This window comes from Oryza brachyantha, chromosome 10 (genome assembly GCF_000231095.2).
Source record: "Oryza brachyantha chromosome 10, ObraRS2, whole genome shotgun sequence".
Classification (NCBI taxonomy): Eukaryota; Viridiplantae; Streptophyta; class Magnoliopsida; order Poales; family Poaceae; genus Oryza; species Oryza brachyantha.
Window position 1 is genome coordinate 6384129 of NC_023172.2, and position 20960 is coordinate 6405088.

The window sequence follows — 20960 nt, forward strand, 5'->3', positions numbered from 1 at the left end:
GTTATCATACCCGGAGTTTTATCCTAAGCCTTAATTCGTAAATAATAATTGGCTTAATTAACTCAGGAAAAATTTCTCTAAAGAATTAATTTAATTAAATCGAAGATCCAAATCAATTAACGGGATTTAAACTTAAATTGCAGAGTATAAAATTTTGCCCAAAAATTAATCTAAAACTCGGCAAAAGTGGGGCTTTCCTTTTTCCCTCCTTTTTCTTTCTTTTTTCCTTCCTCCTCTAATTGGGCCGAAGTCCAATTTTCCTCCTCTCTTTTTCCTTCTTCTTTTTCCTTTTTCTTTCTCCCCTCCGCCCTTTCCTGGCCCGATCCGGCCAAGCCGGCCCGCTTCCTCCTCTCCTCCCGCGCGCCTCCCCTTCCTCCCTCCTGGGCCGACCCCAGCCACAGCTCGGCCCAACTCTCCGCCGCTCGCTCGCGCGCCAAGTCTGCCGCCACCTCCCGCGTGCCACTGATAGGCGGGGCCCGCCTGTCAGCGACCAGTCCGGGCGCCGGCCGAGTCCGCCTCCGCCCCGCCTTCGCCGCGCCGCCGCAACGGCCGCCGCCGAGTTCGCCTCGTCGCCACTCGGTCTCCAACTACCTCGCCGCCCTAGGCGGTGCCTCTCCCCCCTATAAAACCCCCTTGCACGAGCGCCGCCGCCGCCCTTTCCCCGTCCGCCCGAACCACCACCACGCCCTTCTCCTCTGCCGCCGCAGTCGATCTCGCCGCTCGTACCTCGCCACCCTCACCGACGGTCGTCACCCCGTGTTCCCCCGTCTCGCCGACTTATCGTCGTCGTCCCCGTCGCCGGTGAGCCGATGCCGCTCTCCCTCTCCCTCCTTTTCCTCTCCGGGGGTCGTCGCCGCCACGCGCGTGCGCGCCTGGGTCCTCGCCGTCGTCCCTCCGCTCGCCGACACCCTCGCCTCGCCGTCGCCGATGCAACCCCGTCGACGCCGGAGCGCCGCCTCCCTCCTACCGCGCCGCCGACGCCATCCTCCCCGTGTTGCCGCCGGTTCCCGCGTCGCCGTCGTCAGGTCGTCGCCGGTTCGCGCCGCTCGTCGCCGATCGTCGCCGCGTTGTCGCGCCGCGCGCCGTCGCCGCCCGCCGGTCACCGCCGTCGGCCGAGCACCCCCTCTCCACTCCCCTGCTCTCTCACTCTGACCGACGGGTCCCACCCGTCGGCCACCCCTCTCCCTCCTCCCCCTCTCCTCCTGTGGGGCACAGCTGTCAGCCGCCCACCTCCCCTTTCTCCCACCGACAAGTGGCCCCCACCTGTCGGCGCCACCTCACCCCTCCGCCGACATCAGCAGCCCTATTAATTACGCAATAATTGATTTAGGACTTTTCTGTTTAGCTAAAAAACCCAGAAAACTTCTAAAATTCATATCTAATACATCTAGTCGCCCATTCAAATTTCATTAAATTCATAAAATTGTCAAGAATCCATTAAAAATACTTTCTTTTACTGTTTCAGTAGAGTTTGTGCCTGTTTTCTTTATTTTTGTGCTTTGTCGCTTAGATTCGAACCCCACCGAAGAGCCGGTTTACTTCGAGATCGTTGCTGAAGTTCCCCAAGGACCAGAGCAAGGCAAGTGGCGATCATATTGAACCTATTATTGCAAATTCCCCGCTTTATCTATTCAAATATGTATTGTTTTAATTAAAGTATTTACTGTATTTATTTTTCGGGTAATCCTTATTATTATGCCGTTGTTTATCCAACTTTATTCATGTTAGACCAGGGGTAACTTGAGTAGAGTTAGGCTTAGGTTGATGCTTAGCCGTGCTTAGAACAAGTAGCTCTTGGGATCACACTTAATCATTACTAGTTCTGAATAGCTGTTAATTATGATTCATTACCCGGTTCGGGTTAATGTCAACTAAAACATTGCTAATGGTGGGCTGTGGGTGCATGGTTTTGAGAGTCGCACCCATGGCAATTAAGGACCGGTTCACGGGAAACCCTGGAAGTAATTTAGTGCTGACCACATGCCGAAATGGGTAAGGTGGGATCTGGAGCATGGCTTCGAACTATTTGACGTACCAAAGCACGAGAGGGGACTGCCCGACTTGGTGTAAAGGTGGGGGTGAAACCTGAAGTGCGGTGCGATTAAATAGGGATGGTTATGTGACGGGTCCTATCACGGTCTCCTTTCCGGTATGTCATGGTGGTATGTCGGCGCACGTTCAAGTGTAGTGGAGTCGTGTATTGTGGGTACAGTAGTACATCTCTGATCAGAGTATAATCTATTCGAATAGCCGTGCCCACGGTTACGGGCGGTCTCCCAGCGTCACTGTGATTAATGAACCTTTAATGACTTGGGTAAACTGGCTTTCACTTGGGACTACTGCAACGTGGTGTAACGTTGAGTAGTGGTTAGGCCTGTCGCAACGTGGTGTAACGTTGGACAGTGTTGTGGTATTTTACAACTATTATTTATTTATTCTTTAACTTATTTAATTACCTGTATTCATTTTTAATCTCTGTTATTTATTTAAATGCTGCTTTATTGCAACTAACCCTAGCCTGTCCTTGATGATCCTTATGCATCATTATTACCATCTTTTTCGTGCTGCTTGTTGAGTACGGTGGTTTGTACTTACCCTTGCTCAATTTCCTCCTCCAGAGTTAGAAGTTGAGTCCGATGGAGGTGACTCTCATGAGTGAGCTGGTCTGCTGTTGAAGTTTGCCTGTGGACTGGAGCCGTACCCGCTAGAGCTAGTCTACTCTATCTTTCCGCTGCATTTTCGTTAGAATAAGTGTTATTTTCAGTTGTTTCTAAGAACGATGGTTATGTAATCAATATTGTCTATTTGTGTACCCTGGCTGGTCCTGGACAGGGATTTTAATACACAATTAAATTCAGAAATTTGTGTGAGGAATTTCTGGGCGTGACACTACTACACTACACTATACATACATCTGGAGCAAGAGATGCATGCCATACATCTGTAGCAAGAGATGCATGCCGACTGCCCCAGCCCCAACGACTTCGCCACCCTTGCCACAAACCCAGTCGCCGACCACTTCGCGTCCCGAGCCCCAGTCGTCGGCTGACGACGCCCCCTCGCACCAACGCTCCGGATCTGGCGACGCCGCATCGCTGACTGCCGACGTCCCCCTCCTCACGCCATCGCGACCGGATCTGGCTATCACCGTGTCGCCGCGTCCTCCAACTGCCTCACGCCGCTGCCCGGGATGGAGACGAAAGGGAGGAGAGGAAGAGGAAGAGGGCGATACCATCGCCGGCGCGGAGCTGCTGTCCGTGGCACCGCCGCCACTACCAGCTCGCTCTCACGTTTTGCTCACCCCTCCTCGCGTCCCTTGGCTGTGCACGTGCGATCCTCGGACGGGACGGTTCGGGCAAATTGGTGATACCAGCTCGTCGAGCATATGGAGGGTATATTTTCTTCTAGTACCAACCCAACCCACTTGATTCAGTAACCAAACAGCACTGAGGATGGAATGGCTTTGACCCAATCATTCTATCCATACAACCAAACACATCATACGGGTGTATTTGGTTGTCTGTCATGGAAGATGATTATTTGGTTGATCAGACGGGAACGAGAGCCCAGCCCAGCAGATCGAGCGTATCTCGTTGGCCTGGCCGAAGGCATGCAGCGGGCTACACCCTGTGGTCGGTGACCCCCTCCCCACCCCCTCAGTTTCCTCCCTCTCACTTTCCTCCAACAGCCAAGAACTAGGGTTTGGGGAGCCCGTTCACCCCGGTCAGCCGCCATTCTGCCGCCGGTCCGCCGCCCCGGAGCCGGCGCCAGTCCGCCGCCGCCGGTGCCCTCGACAGTCCGCTGCCGGTCGCCGTCCTCCCCCCCCACCCCCGCGACAGTCCTCCGCCCCCGTCGTCCTTCGCCGCCGCTCGGGCTCCGCGTCGGTCGCCGTCCTCCGTCCCCGTCGTCCTCCGCCGAGCTTGTGGTCGCCGTCCTCCTCCTCCGCCGAGATCCTCCGCCGCGGTTGCCTCCTCCCGTCGGGCGGCCTCTGTCTCTCCCACCGGCCACCTCCATCTCCCTTCTTCTTCCTCTACTCTGGTAAGTGGTAAGTGAAACATTCCCTCATTTTTTTTCTTCTACTCTTGATTTACTTGCATGTGAGCAGACTAAGGGCACTTCCCCATAATAAATCTTCTAGATCTATTAAAGCTGGCATTTTCTGGGTTGGTTTGTTTGGATTAAAGGTTGAATGCTTGCACTGTTGAACCTGTATCATTGTACTCAGTTATGGTGTGATTAACCTGTATCTTTTACTCGGTTATTTGTGTGATTATTTATTCTCTCCCAGATCTAGTCACTTTTCAGTTTGATTTGCATGAATATTAGTTGTATTGTTGTTTCCTTGATTGTGATCAGTATCACAGTAAAACCTTGGTGTCTATTTTATTTCCATTGTCAATGACTGTTTGCTACTGGACGTAGCACTAGTTGACTGATATTAGTACACATTGACAGCACTATCCATTTTTATTCTCTGTCTTGACTATGTATTATATATTTTTATTGGCATAGATGGAAGAAATGCGATGTATCGACAGACCTTAATTGCTAGAGCAGCTGGGTTAGTTGCAGTGCTGCATGCTTACACCATTTTTGTTATATGAAGAGCTAGAAACCGTACCCCTAGGATCTCATATGGCCCAATGTCCGAAAGAGACGTAGCTAGGCAGTCAAACCTTCGTTTCATCTATCATACGGATGATACGAATTGTTTAAATCAACTCAGAATGAGAAGGACCCCTTTTTTCGGCTGTGTAACTTGTTCCGAGAAAGAGAACTATTGTGGGACAGTATACATAGCTCAATGGAAGAACAAGTTGCCATGTTTCTCCTTGTAGTAGGCCACAATCATAGATTTAGAGCTAAACTTCATGTTAAGGTGGTAGTGGACAACAAGTACTCTTTTGTAGTGAACATGGTCACATGTTGGCTAAGGTGGAAATGGATGCCATACTATTCAGATTATGCTTATTTTATTTCAGCCTTGTTTTATTGTTTGAAGTATTGCAATGTGGAAGATGATGGTTTGGAGTACTGTTTTCTACAGAGTGGCTGATAATTTAAAGTATTGCTTCAGGTTTCTTTTCAGTGCATGTTTACTCCATTTTATTTTGTGTTGGGATTGCACACGAGTTCATACTGGACACCATTTTATTTCAGATATGATTAGTATTATTTAGTTCCTTCTGGGTTTGCACGTACGTAGTACAGTTCAATGGAGACTCATCAGCAGCAGCTAGCTTCTTTTTTTTTGATAATGGAAATTAAATCAACCTGTACATCAAAACATGTTTGGCAGCAAGCAATCCGCCATGGAATCATCTCATTTCACTGAAAATTGCTTATATATACTAGCTGTGGCAGCAAGCAATCTGCCATTTTTTGGCACCCAAAAAATATTATGAACACTGCTGTCACCACCACGATCAGAATACAGGGAAAAATATACATCAGTGGTGTGCCAAAAAATAGAATAAAATTCATTTTACAATTTGTTCAATAAGGACTTAGAAGATTTTTCATTGCACTAACACATGTGGCAACCTCAAAATTTAAAAGAAGAGGTGATTGCACTCAAGATCCAAACATCCAACCAAACACCATCTCCTCCATGCAACCTTTTACTGCAGGCAACCAAACACCATCTAACCATATCTGGGCTCATTCAATACAGACAACCAAACAAGTGCATCTGCATGTCCAGAAACAGGCCAAACTCAGCCTAGATTAGAGAGATGGACCATGCTAGGATGATTCAAGTAACCAGACACACCCTACAGGAGTAGCTTCTGGATCCAATTTTTGTGTGATTTGGCAGGGTATTTTGAGATATCATGGCGTTGTTGCGGAAGTTTGGGAACCTTGTCAGGCAGTCGGCAGGTTCGGGCTCGTCACTGTACCAGGCAGTCCGATGCATGTCCTCCTCAAAACTCTTCATTGGAGGTAATTTCCGTGTTCTCTGTTCCTCACTGTTCGTCTATTTTGTTCTTTTTCTTAATAATTTTTTTTTCTTTTTTGGAGAGGTGTTTGTCTGATATCTTTCTGTTTGTTGGTTTTTTGTTCATGCAGGAATCTCGTATGGTACTGATGACCAGAGCCTGAAGGAAGCGTTTGCTAACTACGGTGAAGTCATTGAAGGTACTATGTCTGTCTTGTTTTTTTCCCTTTTGGTCCATATTGATGATAAATTTGTTTGTGCGAACAGAACAATCTGTGATGCTGGTGTTTTTTTTTCAGCTAGGGTGATTATGGACCGTACCACCGGACGGTCGAGGGGATTTGGTTTTGTAACCTACACATCCACAGATGAGGCCGCAGCTGCCATTACTGGCATGGATGGGAAGGTTTGTTGTTTAATCCTTGCCTCTGCTTCATATTATAAGATGTTCTAGCTCTCCTTATGTTCATATGGATGCTAATGAATCTATGGATAAATCTAGATAGAGCCAAACATCTTATAATATCAAATGTGATTATATGGTATGGATGCTTCAAAGCCGCTCTAATTAAAGATCTCTAATTTCTGCTAAAGATGAGTTTAGTTTGCTGAACTGCCTGGCAAAATTAATTATAATTCAGAATTTTGTGAGCTCCATTTTTTTAAAGTGAGTGAACTCCAATTTTCTATTATGCTGCAACAATTTGTTGGACTAGGTGATCAATGAAAGTGGGTATCACATAGGAGAATTTAGAGGCTGTTTTGTTTTGATGTATGCCACTCAACTTACACCTTCAACAATCTTTGTTCCAAACTTGGCTGTGAAAAGAAGCAAATAAAACTAATTAAATTATTCTTCAACTCATGCATAGCATGCTATAGTATTCTAAAATAAATTTATATAGTTTTATTTATGTCTTAAAAAAACACTCAGCAACTTATTTCTTGCAATAATCAATTGAACACCAATCTATTATAGAATTCTTCCATTATATCTGATCTTAGCCATATGTGCCATAGATGGATGCTTAGAGTTTTTAGTTTTTTTTTGACCTTCTTGGGGAGTCTCCGATTAGTCTAAAGAAGGATGCTATTGACTGAAAGCGGAAGACCATAATTTTAAGTCCTTAGTTCATTGCATGACGTGTGATATACTAAAAGGCTTCTTATAAAAACCAGTGGCAGTGAACATGCAGTAGTATCTGATGGTAAATGCATAATTTATCTTAGAGTTTAGAGAGATACTGGGCCAGTTTTGCCTCTTTAACTGGATGGTATTAGTGGCACAGTTGAAAATGTTGCTAAAGCGGTAAGGCGTACCCAAAGCCGGCACAACCATTGGCAAGAGGTTATAGAAGAGGAAGAAGTTATCCCCTGATCCATGGGTGGCAGCATCTCCATTCTGGATGTGCACCGCCATCATCTCTGTCTAGGTTTTGCCCTATCCAGCACATCCTTGTCACTGAACCCTTCTCCCACCCCCATCTCTTCTCTACTCTGCACTAATTCTCTCTTCTCCTCGCTTTTTTCTTCGGCACTGCTTGCTGGTGTAATTTGACTGTTCGGCTGGGCCTTAATGTGTATTGTTCATACTGGCTGAATGCCATTTTATTATTTACTTTTTTTGTTCTTTTGTTTCGCTTTGTTACTGTGTATGGTATCTTCTTGCGCCTTGATGCCTTATCACATTGGATGTACAGTGGACGTAGGTTGCCTCCTTGCTAGACCCGTTTAAGAACCCTTTTGGTGACCAATCATCATACAGCTACAGGTTGATTATGCAAAATCTATTTACTCTATACCCCCTCTCCCCCAAAATATAGCTTTGTAGAGGGAGTATATTAGACATAGCACACTTCAACCAGAATTAGCCCACCATGCAAAAGAAAACCAATGAACTTTTACGATACTGCACTAGCATCTATGACAATGCTCTGGTCACCCTAATTGCTTCTAATATAATAATGTACTAATCAAATACTCATGTGTTGCAACATTTTGTTGAAATAAACAAAAAAAATTGAGTCCACATGGTTAAGAATCATATATTTGATTCTAATTGGCTGAAAATTTATTCTTCATTTTAAACAACCACAAAAAAAACTAGACTTATGATGTTTTTTCATGTGACAAAAAAAAATACTCCCCCAAATACAAGCGATTATGTACTTCTGGTCTGTCCAAAAATATAAAGGGATTTGGTGATTCCGTGGCATTGCTTTTGTACCCCCTCCGTTTCTCAAAATGCTAGTACCTTCCTAGTTCAATGAACTTTTATTTTCCTCCTAACAATACTAGTTTATTGCCCATCTATGAACTTTTGCACTAGTTTATTTCCTCAACTACCACCTTTTGTACTATGACTTATCCTTTTAGTGTTTTTGTTGGCAAACAGTGGCCTAACCCCTTATATTTATGGATGGATGTAGTACTCATTAACAACAAATTGTAGGGTGTGTCCTATTTAAAAATAGAAAGCATAAATATTCATGAGTTTGTTTACTTGAATCAAGGAAAATGAAGCAAAACAATGGAAAATTAAAGGGCTGCAGCTTACAGACTCTCGATTGATGTACTTTTCTTTTCAGACAGTGGAAACTGGTCTTGAAGGCTATATAGAGAGCGAGCATAGTGGAAAAACGACTGGAGAGTGACCCGATTAGGCCACTGGTTCCCGGTTCATTGGTTTAACCGCGATCTAAACAATTAACCGTCTGGGTAAAAAATGATATGTTTGAATATATTTTGTTCTAAATCTAAGACCATGTATATATTGTTCCCCTAGTAAATAACAAGTTGATGATGACCTGATATCCAGCATAGCATCTGTTGCATGTCTAGGGGAGCTGAAGGCCCAAAGTTCAATTCCTAGCCTCCCAACATACTTTTAGAAAGTATTAAAAAAATCCATCATGCCTGTTTTTTATCCCTCCAGTCTTTTCTCAAAATCAATGAGTTTCTTCCGCTATGCCCACAAGTCAGCGGTAGTGATGGTGGTGGCAGACTTGTCATCACCACCAACATCACTTGTGACTTTGAAAGTACTATAGATTATTCCAAACCACCCTTAACTGTTAATTTACTTCTAGTGGCTGCTAAGAGCATCTCCAATAGAGTTGCTAAATGGCTCTCTAAACCAAAATTGGGCAAACTTGGCAAAGAAAGGGCTCCAATAGACTTGCCAACAAGGCCATCTGGCTGGATCCCTCCCCTCAGTGGCCAAATACCTCCGATTAAGCTGTAGTTGGGGTCATCATCTCTAAGATAATATTTGCTCACTGAAGCTTTTGAGGTTGGTGCAATTTATGAGTATACTGCTTATGATGCGAGTGGCTTTGTTTCGCAAAAACCCGGTCACAGTATACTATCACCTTGCCGGTGTGTGAAGGGAGTTTGCTGAAGGGGATTACTCTCGCCTCATTGGTTCCCAGTCAAGTACACCAGCCTTCATCAAATGTGGATTTTGTGGTTTGTTTTGCCTTGTCAGTGCCCAGCAATGGTGTATTCACTTCTGTCCGGTGTATTCATTCCTGTCAAGTACACCAGCCTTCATCAAATGAGGAGCAGATGGGTATTGCTTGTCTTCAAGGATTTTCAGAATTGCTCCTGTTCATTGATGCGTGGGGCAAAAAATGTTTACTCATCAGATAGTCCAATCACCAATGAGGGCTAGAAATGTGCAGGTATGTTTTGATCAAGAATATAGGCAGTCTGGTCAGAAATGAGAACCAAGATCTACCCAATTTAAAATATAGATTAAGAATGAGAAGGTAGTCTAAATGCCATTGAGGGCTCATAGATTGATGAGATATGTAGGCAGTCAGATCGCCAACGGGGGCTGGACAAGTGGACATATGAATGTTCGCCTAAACAGCTGTTTAGACCATTTAAACGGCGTCTAAACGGTAGACGGAGCAAATCTGTCTCGTTTAGGGACTAAACAGTGAATTAAACGGACTGCGCATTTAAACGGGCTAAACGAAATGGTAGTCGGCCCATTTAGACGGTGCGAGAGCGGATTAAACGCCGACTCGGTGAACAAAATTTGGTGACGGCAGAACGCACGTTGCAGGGGCCAAAAAATGCGATTAGGGTTTCTTCAGCCACCGCACATTTTTTTCTTCCCCTCATCCCTGCTGCTTCTCCCATCTACTGCTCCTCACCTCCTCATGGCCGGTGCGGCGGCACCTCCTCTCTGCCGCTCCTATTCCCCATGGCAGTTGCCACTCATCTTCTCCTCCTTATGACTAGTGCGGCGGCACCTCCCCTCTACTGCAGCTCCTTACGCACGGCGCCTCTGGCCTCCCCTCTGCTGCAGCCTGCAGCTACTCCCCACGGTCGGCGCTGCCCATCTGCTGCTCCTCCTCATGGCCGGCGCAGCGACGCCTCCCCTCTGCTGCAGCCTACAGTTCCTCACGGCCGGGGTCTCCCCTCTGCAGCAGGCTGCAGCTCCTCCCCTCTGCAGTTCTGTTCATCTTTTGCTGCTCCAAGAATCCAGGTAAAGGCCTCCACACCACCTCTAGTTCCCTGTTCTCCAGTGCTGATTTCTGAATCAATCAATCAATCCACTCATGAATGATTGATTGAATGAGTTCTTATTGCTTCGGATCAACCCTGTTATTCAATGATGGATGTAATTGTAGCGATTGATTGCTGGTAATACTAGAACTTTTAGTCTTGTAGATTGTGTATTTTTGTGCAAAAAGTAGGAAAACTGTTTAAAACGTTTAATCCGTTTAAACGCTAGACATTGGGTAACCGCCTGACTAGCGTTTGCCGTTTAGGGGAATTTGATTAGAAGGTATCGCTTCTGCACATGACACGCACGGGGCAAATTTATTTCTTTCAGCCTCATCCTCACAATCTTTCAGCGGTAAGTCAGTTCGCTATGTGTTACTTATTTCCACCGATCTTTTGCAGATAAAGAAATCCTAAATGGCTGCTGCAGATAGAAATTGTGTGCATGTGATAATGGAGATAATCCCGGTTTAGCATCGCTATATGATGGTGGACCCCACACCTCATGTAATTTTGACGAGCTGTATGGAGATATTAGAGATAATGACCAATCAAAGCAACCTACTGCATTAGTTGATACCCTTTCTTTGAAAGCTAATATCTCTTGAATTATACATCATATTTGAATTCTGCTTGGATCATTATTTTTCTATTCAAAATATAGAGCAAGATGAGTCCAATATCATATATATATTCTGACATCACCCATTATTTGACCTTTTGGGCCCACATGGGATAGTCTCACATTTCAGAGTCTAATAAGTATCATTTGCACACAAAATTAATGCATGCTATTTCAAATAGATCATATGATGAATTTAATAAAAAAAATTCATCGCACAATTCCATTTCAGCAGTTCCAGTCCTGACAACTTGTTTACTATTTCATTCCAAAGATTTTGGTGAGGGTGCTGGTACTGCAGTTTCTGTACCGTCACATCAATATAAGAAATATTCTCATGTGACTGTTCTTCAAGACTTCCTGGCTTCCTGTGTTGATGAGCTGCTATTTTATTTCATCTATTTGTTGTTTGCTTTTATTGCATGATCTGAAACTGTATGAATGATTGTTATAATGCTCTCTATTTTCTTCCAAGAGACTAATCTGTATTCTTTTTGTAGTTTGTTTTTGCTAGCAGTTGAATCAATCTTCCCTAGTTGGTTTATATTATAGTACGTTTCAGTTGTTGCCAGCTCTGAATTTGCATATATTATTATTGCAATTGTCCTAATATTCTTCTCAGCAGCTATCGTGTTCAATACTGGTTGGTTTGCATTAACAGCTAAATCTCTTTCCTTTGATTGATGCCCATTGTTCATGTAGTATGTTTTCTTTTCCCTGTATCAGGATCTGCAGGGCCGGATAGTGAGGGTGAGTTATGCTCATGACCGTGGTAGCCGTGCCGGTGGCTACCGTGGTGGTGGCTATGGTGGACAGGGTGCATATGGTAATGGTGGTGATGGAGGCTATAGTGATGGCGGCCGTGGGTATGGTAGTGGTAGTGGTGGTGGATACAGTAATTTTAGCAATTATGGTGGTTATAACACCAGTGGTGGATATAACTCTGTAGGCGGGAGGGGAGGCTATGGTGTTTCTGAAGGTGGACATGGCTACGGTAGTGGGACTGGTTACGCAGGCGACAGTGGTGGATATTATACTGCCCCTGGAAATTACAGTGGTGACAACTTCAGACATGGGGGTGCAGCACCTGGTGTATATGAAGGTGGAAACTACGGTGGAAGCAGCAACAACAGCTACACAAGCAATGCCACCAGTGATGAATCCGCTGGTAAGCTGGACGATTTGTTAAGTGACCTGAATGTTGGTGATGGCCAAGGGGATGGTGAGAGCAAAGATGAGGGTGTGGGCTTGGTTGATGAGGACCTGAAAGGAGATGATCAGGAGGAATTGATTCAGGATGATCTCAAGGATGCAGATGTGGCTGATGACTATGCCAACAAGACAAGTTAAAAAGCTCGCTCGACCATAAAGTCCAGGGAGTCCAGTGACTTTTTCTTGCCTTGCCGGTGGTAGGTGCATGATCACCTCTGTAGAAATCCTAGGGTGAAGACCAACGTTCCATACGCAAATAAGTTTGGTGTTGTAGCCTTGTTTTCGCTTACTTGGCTTGCTCGTGTTTGCATGCTGGACTGTCGGTGCTCTTGTGATATACGCTCATTAAAAAACCTGAGGTATTATGGATTCAGTGCACTACAATCCCATCCTTTCTTCCTATGTAGTTGTTGCCCTCAACGGCTTTAATTGTTATATATAGAATTGTAGAGCTTGCTGCAGGTTGCACCACGTCATCAGGTCTTCTCAGCCGTCCGAGTGTTCTTCTGTAATCCAGATAATCGTCAACGAAAACACAATCACAGTTTAGCCGTTAGAACAGCACGTTTGCTCAGCTTAACTTCTTTAGCTGGCCCAGATCGCTCATGGGTCGAATTTTTTTATTTTTAAACTTTTTTAATAAATAATTTTACTACTAAACCTCGGAAGAAAATATTTTCATTGGATAAATCTTTTGGTCATGCCATTAATATTAGCGTGGTAAAACAACGCTACCACGCAAGGGTTTTGGTATGGCAGACTTGTTATGCCACTGCCGCGGCATGGCAAGACTGTCATGTGTGAAAAATTTAACTTTTTACCACTCTTACGAGTGTTTAAAATAAATTTGTCACTCGTTGTGTATGACACATGGGTTCTTTTAAGTCTATGACATATGAGTCTAGTGACAAATCTATTATGAACATTTATAAGAGTGATAAAAAGTTAAATGCTCGTTAACCGTGCTGCGTGGCAGTGTTGTACGTCATCAACGCTGACGTGGTTAAAAGGTGCTCGAGGTTTAATAATAATTATTTATTAAAAAATTTAAAAAATAAAAATTTTTCTCATGCGTCTCGTGTGACCTCCACCCCGGACCAGAGATTCGTCGTCGCCGCTTCCCCGAGCGCCCTCACGGCCGACCACACCGACGACGAGCCCGACCGACGCTCCCGAACGTCCTAGTCGCCGCCGACCCCGAACGTCCTGGTCACAAATCAATTTTGTCAATTTATTCACTTTGACTAAATGAAGCATCGCGATGCATAGAACCTCGCATCGCTCGATTAGCTAGTTTTCTAATTCTTATGGACACTGAAGAATTATAACCGTGACAATTGATCACTAGATATTGCAACGGGGAGTCGGGACCCAATACCTAATGTGTATTTAATTTATTAGGGTAGAACTAAATATATCATTCGTGGGTAATTAATTGGGCAAATACTTTACTTGATTGGTACGCGGGTATGGAAACGTTTTTATGATCCTTACACCCGTTTACCCATAAGTAATAAATACCCGCAAGTTTAAACGCCCAATACAAATTAGCCTAGCCCAATTAACCAAAACACTATGTATTTAAAAATCATCCATATTTTTTCTACCACACTATATGAATGTATGATGTCTTAAGTATCTAGTGTCTACTGTACTATACTATATATATATAGAAACATGTAATTTAGATTGTTTTAAACTATTACGGGTTTATGGGTGACTCGACAGATAAGGTTTACTATGGGTCTAAAATTTTCGACCCATGGCAGGGTATGGGTATTTTGATGGTACAAAATTTTACTGGTGGCTATGGATCTGAAGTACCAATACCCGATGGGTATTTACCCATTGCCATCCCTATTGATCAGCTATACCGTGACACTGTACATAGCTAGCTAGTACTTTGGTTAATTTATATTTCGTGATAACTTTTATGGCAGTTAAGATGAAAGTTCTCGTATAACTGTAGCTGCCATGTTTTTTAAGACTACAGTAATAATTATTTTTATAATAACTCATTTTATGAGTGGACCGATGTAATAGATATGTTATGTCATGCAAATGCAATGCATTTTTAATGTGGTTTAGCCATGTTCGAATATAAGTTTTTTTTCACATGTTAAATATAAAAAAATTAACACATAGATATGTCTGTTTATAATAATTATTGAAGTTTACATTAGGCCACACGTAGAAATATACAAAATTCAAATCCCTTGCTATGTTTTTTTGTAGTATTGACAATTCATCTCAAACTCCCGTTAGAATCAAGTTTATTTTTTTAACCAAACGCCCTATCAAACTAATTATGATTTGTCCTAATTCTGATTTACGGAGAATCAGAATCAAAATCACCGAAACCTATCGTCTAAATCCCTACCAAACGTTATTACACTCAGATTGGATCCAATCGTAGGCCACTGGTTTCTCAACACTTTCTTTACTATACTGCTAGTCATCGTGCATGATGCACGTTGAGACCATTGCGAATTAAATCGAACACATTATATGGATGCTTACAATTAATATAAATTTAATTTGTAATATTATAAGAGGGCAAATTTTTTAATATTTTATATACCATATTAATAATGGTAGTAGAAAAATATAACCCTAAGCTCTAGGATATTTCCAGAAATTAAAGTTTCCTTTAAATTTGCATATATTAAGGAAATGTGCCTGTGGAATCCACGAAGTTATTAAACCAGTCATTATGATAATATTCGAAAATCCTTCATGGGATGAGTTTAGCTAGAGACAAAATAATAATAATAGTTGTATACATGCTTGCAAAAAAAAGGGTATAATTATATATTAGAATAGAGGAAGAAGACCGTATATTTAAAAAATAATAGAGGAATGAATAGATGAAGGAATAGAGGAATAAAAAGGAGGAGTTAGATTTTCTCTATGGTCACCCAAACAAATGTACACAAGATTGACTCAATTAATTTCTCACCGTTAGATGTACATATCTAATACCTAAAACATTTAAAGATATCTCTCTTGCAACATACACACGACACACTCGTATGACTACGCACCTTCGCCCACCTCATCGCCCTCAAACCCCGGCCCCGTCTCTTCCCCTCCGCATGCCGCCCTCACGCCGCCGCCCACTCCCCACTCTCCCGGCTGCCCCCATGGCTTCGCTCGCCGCCAACCGTCCCCACGTTCCCGGCCGCCACCACACCCACTATCTTGGCTGGCGCCGGCTCCTGCCACCACTCCGATGTCCACCTTCGCCATTGGCTGTGCTCATGCTTCGGTCCGCCGCCGGCCGTGCCCACGTTGACAGACGCCGCCTGTTGCCGCCCTAACACCGACAAACCGCTGCAGGATGCCCTCCACGCCGTGTCTGCCCCATCGCCGGCGGCCCACGCCAACGGCCGCTGACTGCTCCCGCCCCAACGTGTTCACAAGATGTGAATTTCACTTGATCAAAAAATTCCGCCAAATTCCGTTGGATATTGTGCTTGCACCACTCTGCGCCTTGATATGCAAGGGGATTGCAAGCTCCCCTAAATCATGCCGAGCACAAAATCCGTCACGTGCATCACTGCCACCGGCGACAGCGATAAGAGAGGCCTCAAAGTAATACTGGTACCCTTTTTTGTAATTCTTGTTCTATATATATCATCCATCTATCATTTCTTGTCATGTTGACGTTTTGTTTTATTTCACTGCATAGCTTGAAGGGAGATGATTGGATTCTGATGTCGAAACTCGATTAGGATTAGCTCTGCTTCTGCAATATGCAATTTGGCCAAATAAAACGTAAGATCATTTTCTTCTGAGTTGATATTGTTAGTAGCAGGGATGTTATGTGATTAAAAGCCAGCACGAATTGTTGGTACTACTCACTACTACAGGTTATATACGACGCCTCACTTCAACTTCTATTGTATATATCTATCAGAAAGAGTGTAATGCTTAAGTTGCTGGAACTACACCGAGATTGTTGTAAGAAAATTCAAAACGAACGAATGAGCACAACTAACACAGAGAAACACTCGCAATGAAGTACAGACAAATCCTGGCTAATCTTCGTATTTGTTAGAGAGTGAAATCTTCAACTTCATGTCATCAATCCAACTTCTTGATTTTTTAGTTTTTTATATTTTTTTTGTCAAGCAACATGACATGAAACTTATACTTGATCTCTTTAGCCACAGGACATGGAGTTTATACTCGCTCAGGAATTATTTTCATCATCACTTTCTCCAAAAGGAAGAGGAAGCCACTAGGTCGAGTTCTTCACTTATATATTTCAAATCACAGCATATTAATGCTTGACCGTGTATGCTCTATTTTTCTTAAATTCAGGGCACACCCCAGTTTTCTGACATTAGAATATATTAGGCAAAATCCACTTCAATTTCTGACATAATTTAGTCCTCTTTGATGCAGGTAAGTAACATTCTGAATTGAGCCTACAAAAGGTGTGACATTTATTTCCATCCCCAACAATATAATTTGATAACACACATGAACATGTGTGACACTTATTTCCATGTTCGCAAAATATCACCACTTGATCAATCCTGAGATAGCCAAGTGATCTTGATCGATCGACTATTGGTTCCAATAAGTGCTCATGTATGTACACAATGCAGGTATGTGGTCACTGATCTCTGCCCTTCTCTCTACTATAATACATAGCACCACTACAAGTAGAAGCTCCAGACTATTTTTTTATGCACAAACATGTAATGACACATTCATGTCTCCAATGCTTCATTTTTCAATTTCTCAACCAAACTCTCCGTACGTAGAATATATGCTCTCTAAACTCTAAAGTCCCTCTCTATATATGTGTATTTCAGAATAATCGTGCGAACGATTGGCTTATCTGATACCAGTCAAAAATTATTTTTAGCCTTGGCCAATAAAAGTTACCACTGGCAGTCACGAAGTTTGTGAATATCTATGTACTCCTAAGAGTGAATACCACATAGGCCGCGTTCGTTTTGAAGGAATAAGTCTTGGGCTGTTTGGTCTTGGTCTTGTGGTGTCCTACCCTTGTTTTTTCAGCTTTCAGTTACTAGGACAGCATCTAGGACAGGTTGTTAGGATGCTCTAGGGCAGGTGGTTAGGATGCTCTAGGATATGTTGTTGAGATGCTCTAGGACAGTATCTCTTTAGACTAGTAGGTAGCTATAAATATGTATCCAATCCTCCCTCGGGAAGGCATGACATTTGGTGATAAGTAAACAGAAAATTGCCCCAAGTTTGAGTGTCATCCTCTCACCAATGAGAGTAACAATTGAGATACTAACATCTGGTATCAGAGCCACACTTTCCTGTAGGTTGAACATCTCTTGCTCCTCCCCTTCCCAAGCTCGAGTGAGCACTCAGCCACCACCAATAGCAGCAGCAGCACCGGTTGCTCCTCCTTCCCCTTTCCCTTTCCCTTCTCCACGCAGCAGCCCCCCAGAGGCGCGCCATGTCCGACGGACAGTCTCGGCGTTCGGGCGCCTCGAGCGCACGACGTTAGCAGGACGCCGAGTTCGCTGCAGCGCAAGAGCACAGGCGAGCAGCGGCACAGACTGCTGCAGCAGCAGCAAGGGCAACAAGGCTAGCGGTAGTGGAGTTGGCGGCGATTAGGGCGGAGGCAGAAGCAGAGGAGGCGGAAGATGCAGCACGTGCGGTGGAGGCTGAGGTTGAGACTTTGCGCAGCAGCATCAACTGCTCCATCGTCGCCGATCACCGCCGACAGGGACCTTGAGGAGCTGGCGAGAGGAAGGGCGTGGGAGCGGACAACACAGTGGGTAGCAGCCCACCCCCATGGCGGCGGTGGTCTAGGGGACCGCGCACCCACTGATGGTGCCCCAGGCGGGGGCGCGCGCGGCAACGGTAGCCCAGACGGGCGCAGGCCTGCTGGTGGCAGCCCAGAGTACGCACGCCACGATGGCTACCCTCCCGGTGGTGGTGGCCGGATCTACGAAGAGCGCAGCCCTCACAGGTAGCGTGACTCTCTCTCCCCTGACCAGCACCATGGCTACCACGGCATCCAAGCGGTGGTCAGGGACTTTAGTCCCGGTGGTGGGTGGCCTACCCTCACCAAGACCAACTACATCAAGTGGGCCGCGGTGATGAGGGTGAGGCTCCAGGTGCGGCACGTGTGGGAGGCAGTTCGGTATGGTGACGTTAACTACGATGAAGACCGACGGGCAATAGATGCCCTCATCGCTGCAGTTCCGTCCGAGATGTAGTTCTCGCTTTTGCAAAAGCGGACTGCCAAAGAGGCCTGGGACGCCATCGCTGCAGCACGCTTCGGCAACGACCGCACCCGCAAGAGCACACTGCAAGCACTCCACAAGGAGTGGGAGAACCTGGCCTTCAAGCCAGGTGAGGACATCGATGATTTTGCCCTCTGTCTCAACACTCTGTTGCAGAAGATGGTGCAGTATAGCGACGACACATACAACGAGGAGAGAGCTGTCGAGAAGCTCTTCCGCTGCATCTCAGAGAAGTATAAGCAGATCGCTCGCTCCATCGAGTCTCTGCTGGACCTCTCCATGATGACGATTGAGGAGGCGATTGGTCGCCTCAAGGTCGTCGACGGCGATGAGCCACAACCCCTCTCTGAGCCCATCACCATTGGCGGGAAGCTCCATCTCACTCGGGAGCAGTGGGAGGCCTGCCAGGGTGATGGGAAAAAGGGGGAGTCCTCCTCGGTTGGTGGCCACAAGCACCGCAATCTGCGCAAGGGGCGCGGAGTCGTCCAGGTCAGGCTGCGAGGACGCATCCAGGGTGGAGCCCACGGAGGCGTCCAGGGCGGCACCACCGGCAACCGTAGGCTGACGCGAGACGACGCTTGCTGCAACTGTGGCAAGTCTGGCCACTGGGCCAAGGACCGCCGACAACCACGACAAGGCCAAGCCAACGCCGCACAAGTGGAGGAGGAAGGACCGGCCCTGCTCCTGGCACACGCAAGCATCGAGCTATCTTCAACGGCACCGGCCGCATCGGCTTTCCTCCACCTATTAGAGCCGAAGGCACGCGCCCTTCTTGGCGACGGCTCCAACAACGACAAGACTGATGGGTGGGTCCTCGACACCGGGGCCACCCATCACATGACCGGCCGACGGGAGTTCTTCATCGAGCTTGATCCCAGCGTCCGAGGCTTCGTCAAGTTTGGGAATGCCTCTGGAGTGGATATCAAGGGCACCGGCTCCGTCATCTTCACCACCAAGTCCGGCGAGCACAGGCTACTTACCGGAGTCTACTACATCCCCGCGCTGAGGAACTCCGTCATCAGCATTGGACAGTTGGAAGAAGAGGAAGGCTCATGCGTGGTGATCAAGAACGGAGTCATGAGGATTTGGGATTGATGCAAGATTGGGGAGCGCCGTGGTCGCCTCCTTGTTAAGGTAACTAGAGGCAACAACCGACTCTACATCCTCAACGTGCAGGTAGCACAACCCGTGTGCCTCGCCGCCCGCCAGGACAACGAGGCGTGGCAGTGGCACGAGCGCTTCGGCCATCTCCACTTCGAGGCCCTAAAGTGGCTCAGTACCAAGGAGATGGTGCGAGGCATGCCATGCCTTGACCACGTGGAGTAGTTCTGCGACGTCTGCGTGTTGACAAAGCAGAGGAGGCTCCCCTTTCCCCATCAGACGAGCTTCCGAGCCAAGGAGCGGCTCGAGTTCGTGCACGGGGATTTGTGTGGCCCGGTGACTCCGGCCACACCAGGAGGACGACGCTTCTTCTGGCTGCTCGTCGACGACCTCTCCCGCTACATGTGGGTGACGGTCCTTGGTAGCAAGGGAGAGGCTGCGGACGCCATCAGGCACACGCAGGCTGCTGCGGAGGCGGAGTACGGCCGCAAGTTGCGCGTCTTGCGCATCGACAACGGCGGCGAATTCACGGCGGCTGAATTCACGTCGTACTATGCCGATGAAGGTATTCATCGTCACTACTCCACACCGTACAGCCCGCAGCAAAACGACGTCGTTGAGCGGCGCAACCAGACGGTTGTGGGGATGGCTCGAGCCCTCCTCAAGCAGAGAGGAATGTCGGCTCTCTTCTAGGGAGAGGCGGTGGTGACAGCCGTCTACATCCTCAACCGCTCACCTACCAAGGCTCTCGATGGCAGGACGCCGTACGAGGCTTTGCATGGGCGCAAGCCATCGGTCTCCCACCTGCGAGTCTTCGGCTGCCTCGCGTTCACCAAGGAGCTTGGCCACATCGGCAAGCTCGACGACAGGAGCACCCCAGGGGTGTTCATCGGCTACACGGAGGGCTCGAAGGCCTACCGCATCCTTGACCCAGAGACAGCGTGTGCGCACGGCGCGCGACGTGGTGTTCGACGAAGGGCGAGGATGGACATGGGACAAGACGGTGGACAACGACTCTACTCCAACGTACGACGACTTCACTGTCGAGTACATCCACTTCAAGGAAGCTGGGGGAGTGGGCAGCTCCCCTTCACCGAGCGTGCCTATCCCAGTCTCCGAGTCTCCACCAACTCCGGCACCCGCCACTTCGACAGCGCCACGCTTTCGAGCCACGACTTTGGCTGCGTCGAGCTCTTCGCCGACACCACCACAGCCAGCGACCCCACGCACTTCGGCGCCAACAGCCACCCCTCATGGCACGTCCACACCAACACCAGCTCACGTCGAGCGTAGCCCGGTGCAGTTCGCTACTCCACTCTCACATGAT

The 20960-nt window shown here is 46.4% G+C and overlaps 2 protein-coding genes across 3 annotated transcripts; both read left to right on the plus strand.

Moving 5' to 3' along the window:
* The first annotated feature begins 3651 nt into the window (after positions 1–3651).
* LOC102716069 (glycine-rich RNA-binding protein 2-like) lies at positions 3652–12692 on the plus strand. Of its 2 annotated transcripts, XM_006661631.3 has the most exons (5): positions 3652–4045; positions 5819–5943; positions 6070–6138; positions 6238–6344; positions 11805–12692. In XM_006661631.3, exons 2-5 carry the CDS (start codon positions 5835–5837, stop codon positions 12426–12428), a joined length of 909 nt encoding a protein of 302 aa, XP_006661694.1. In that variant the 5' UTR covers positions 3652–4045; positions 5819–5834; the 3' UTR covers positions 12429–12692. The 2 variants fall into 2 exon arrangements, with proteins under 2 accessions (XP_006661694.1, XP_040384010.1); XM_040528076.1 differs by lacking the exon at positions 3652–4045 and having other exon boundaries at positions 4310–5943.
* A 5234-nt stretch (positions 12693–17926) lies between these two features.
* LOC107305050 lies at positions 17927–20926 on the plus strand. The gene is made up of 6 exons (XM_040528266.1): positions 17927–18255; positions 18319–18403; positions 18524–19606; positions 19709–19822; positions 19913–20310; positions 20392–20926. Exons 1-6 carry the CDS (start codon positions 17927–17929, stop codon positions 20924–20926), a joined length of 2544 nt encoding a protein of 847 aa, XP_040384200.1.
* Positions 20927–20960: the final 34 nt, after the last annotated feature.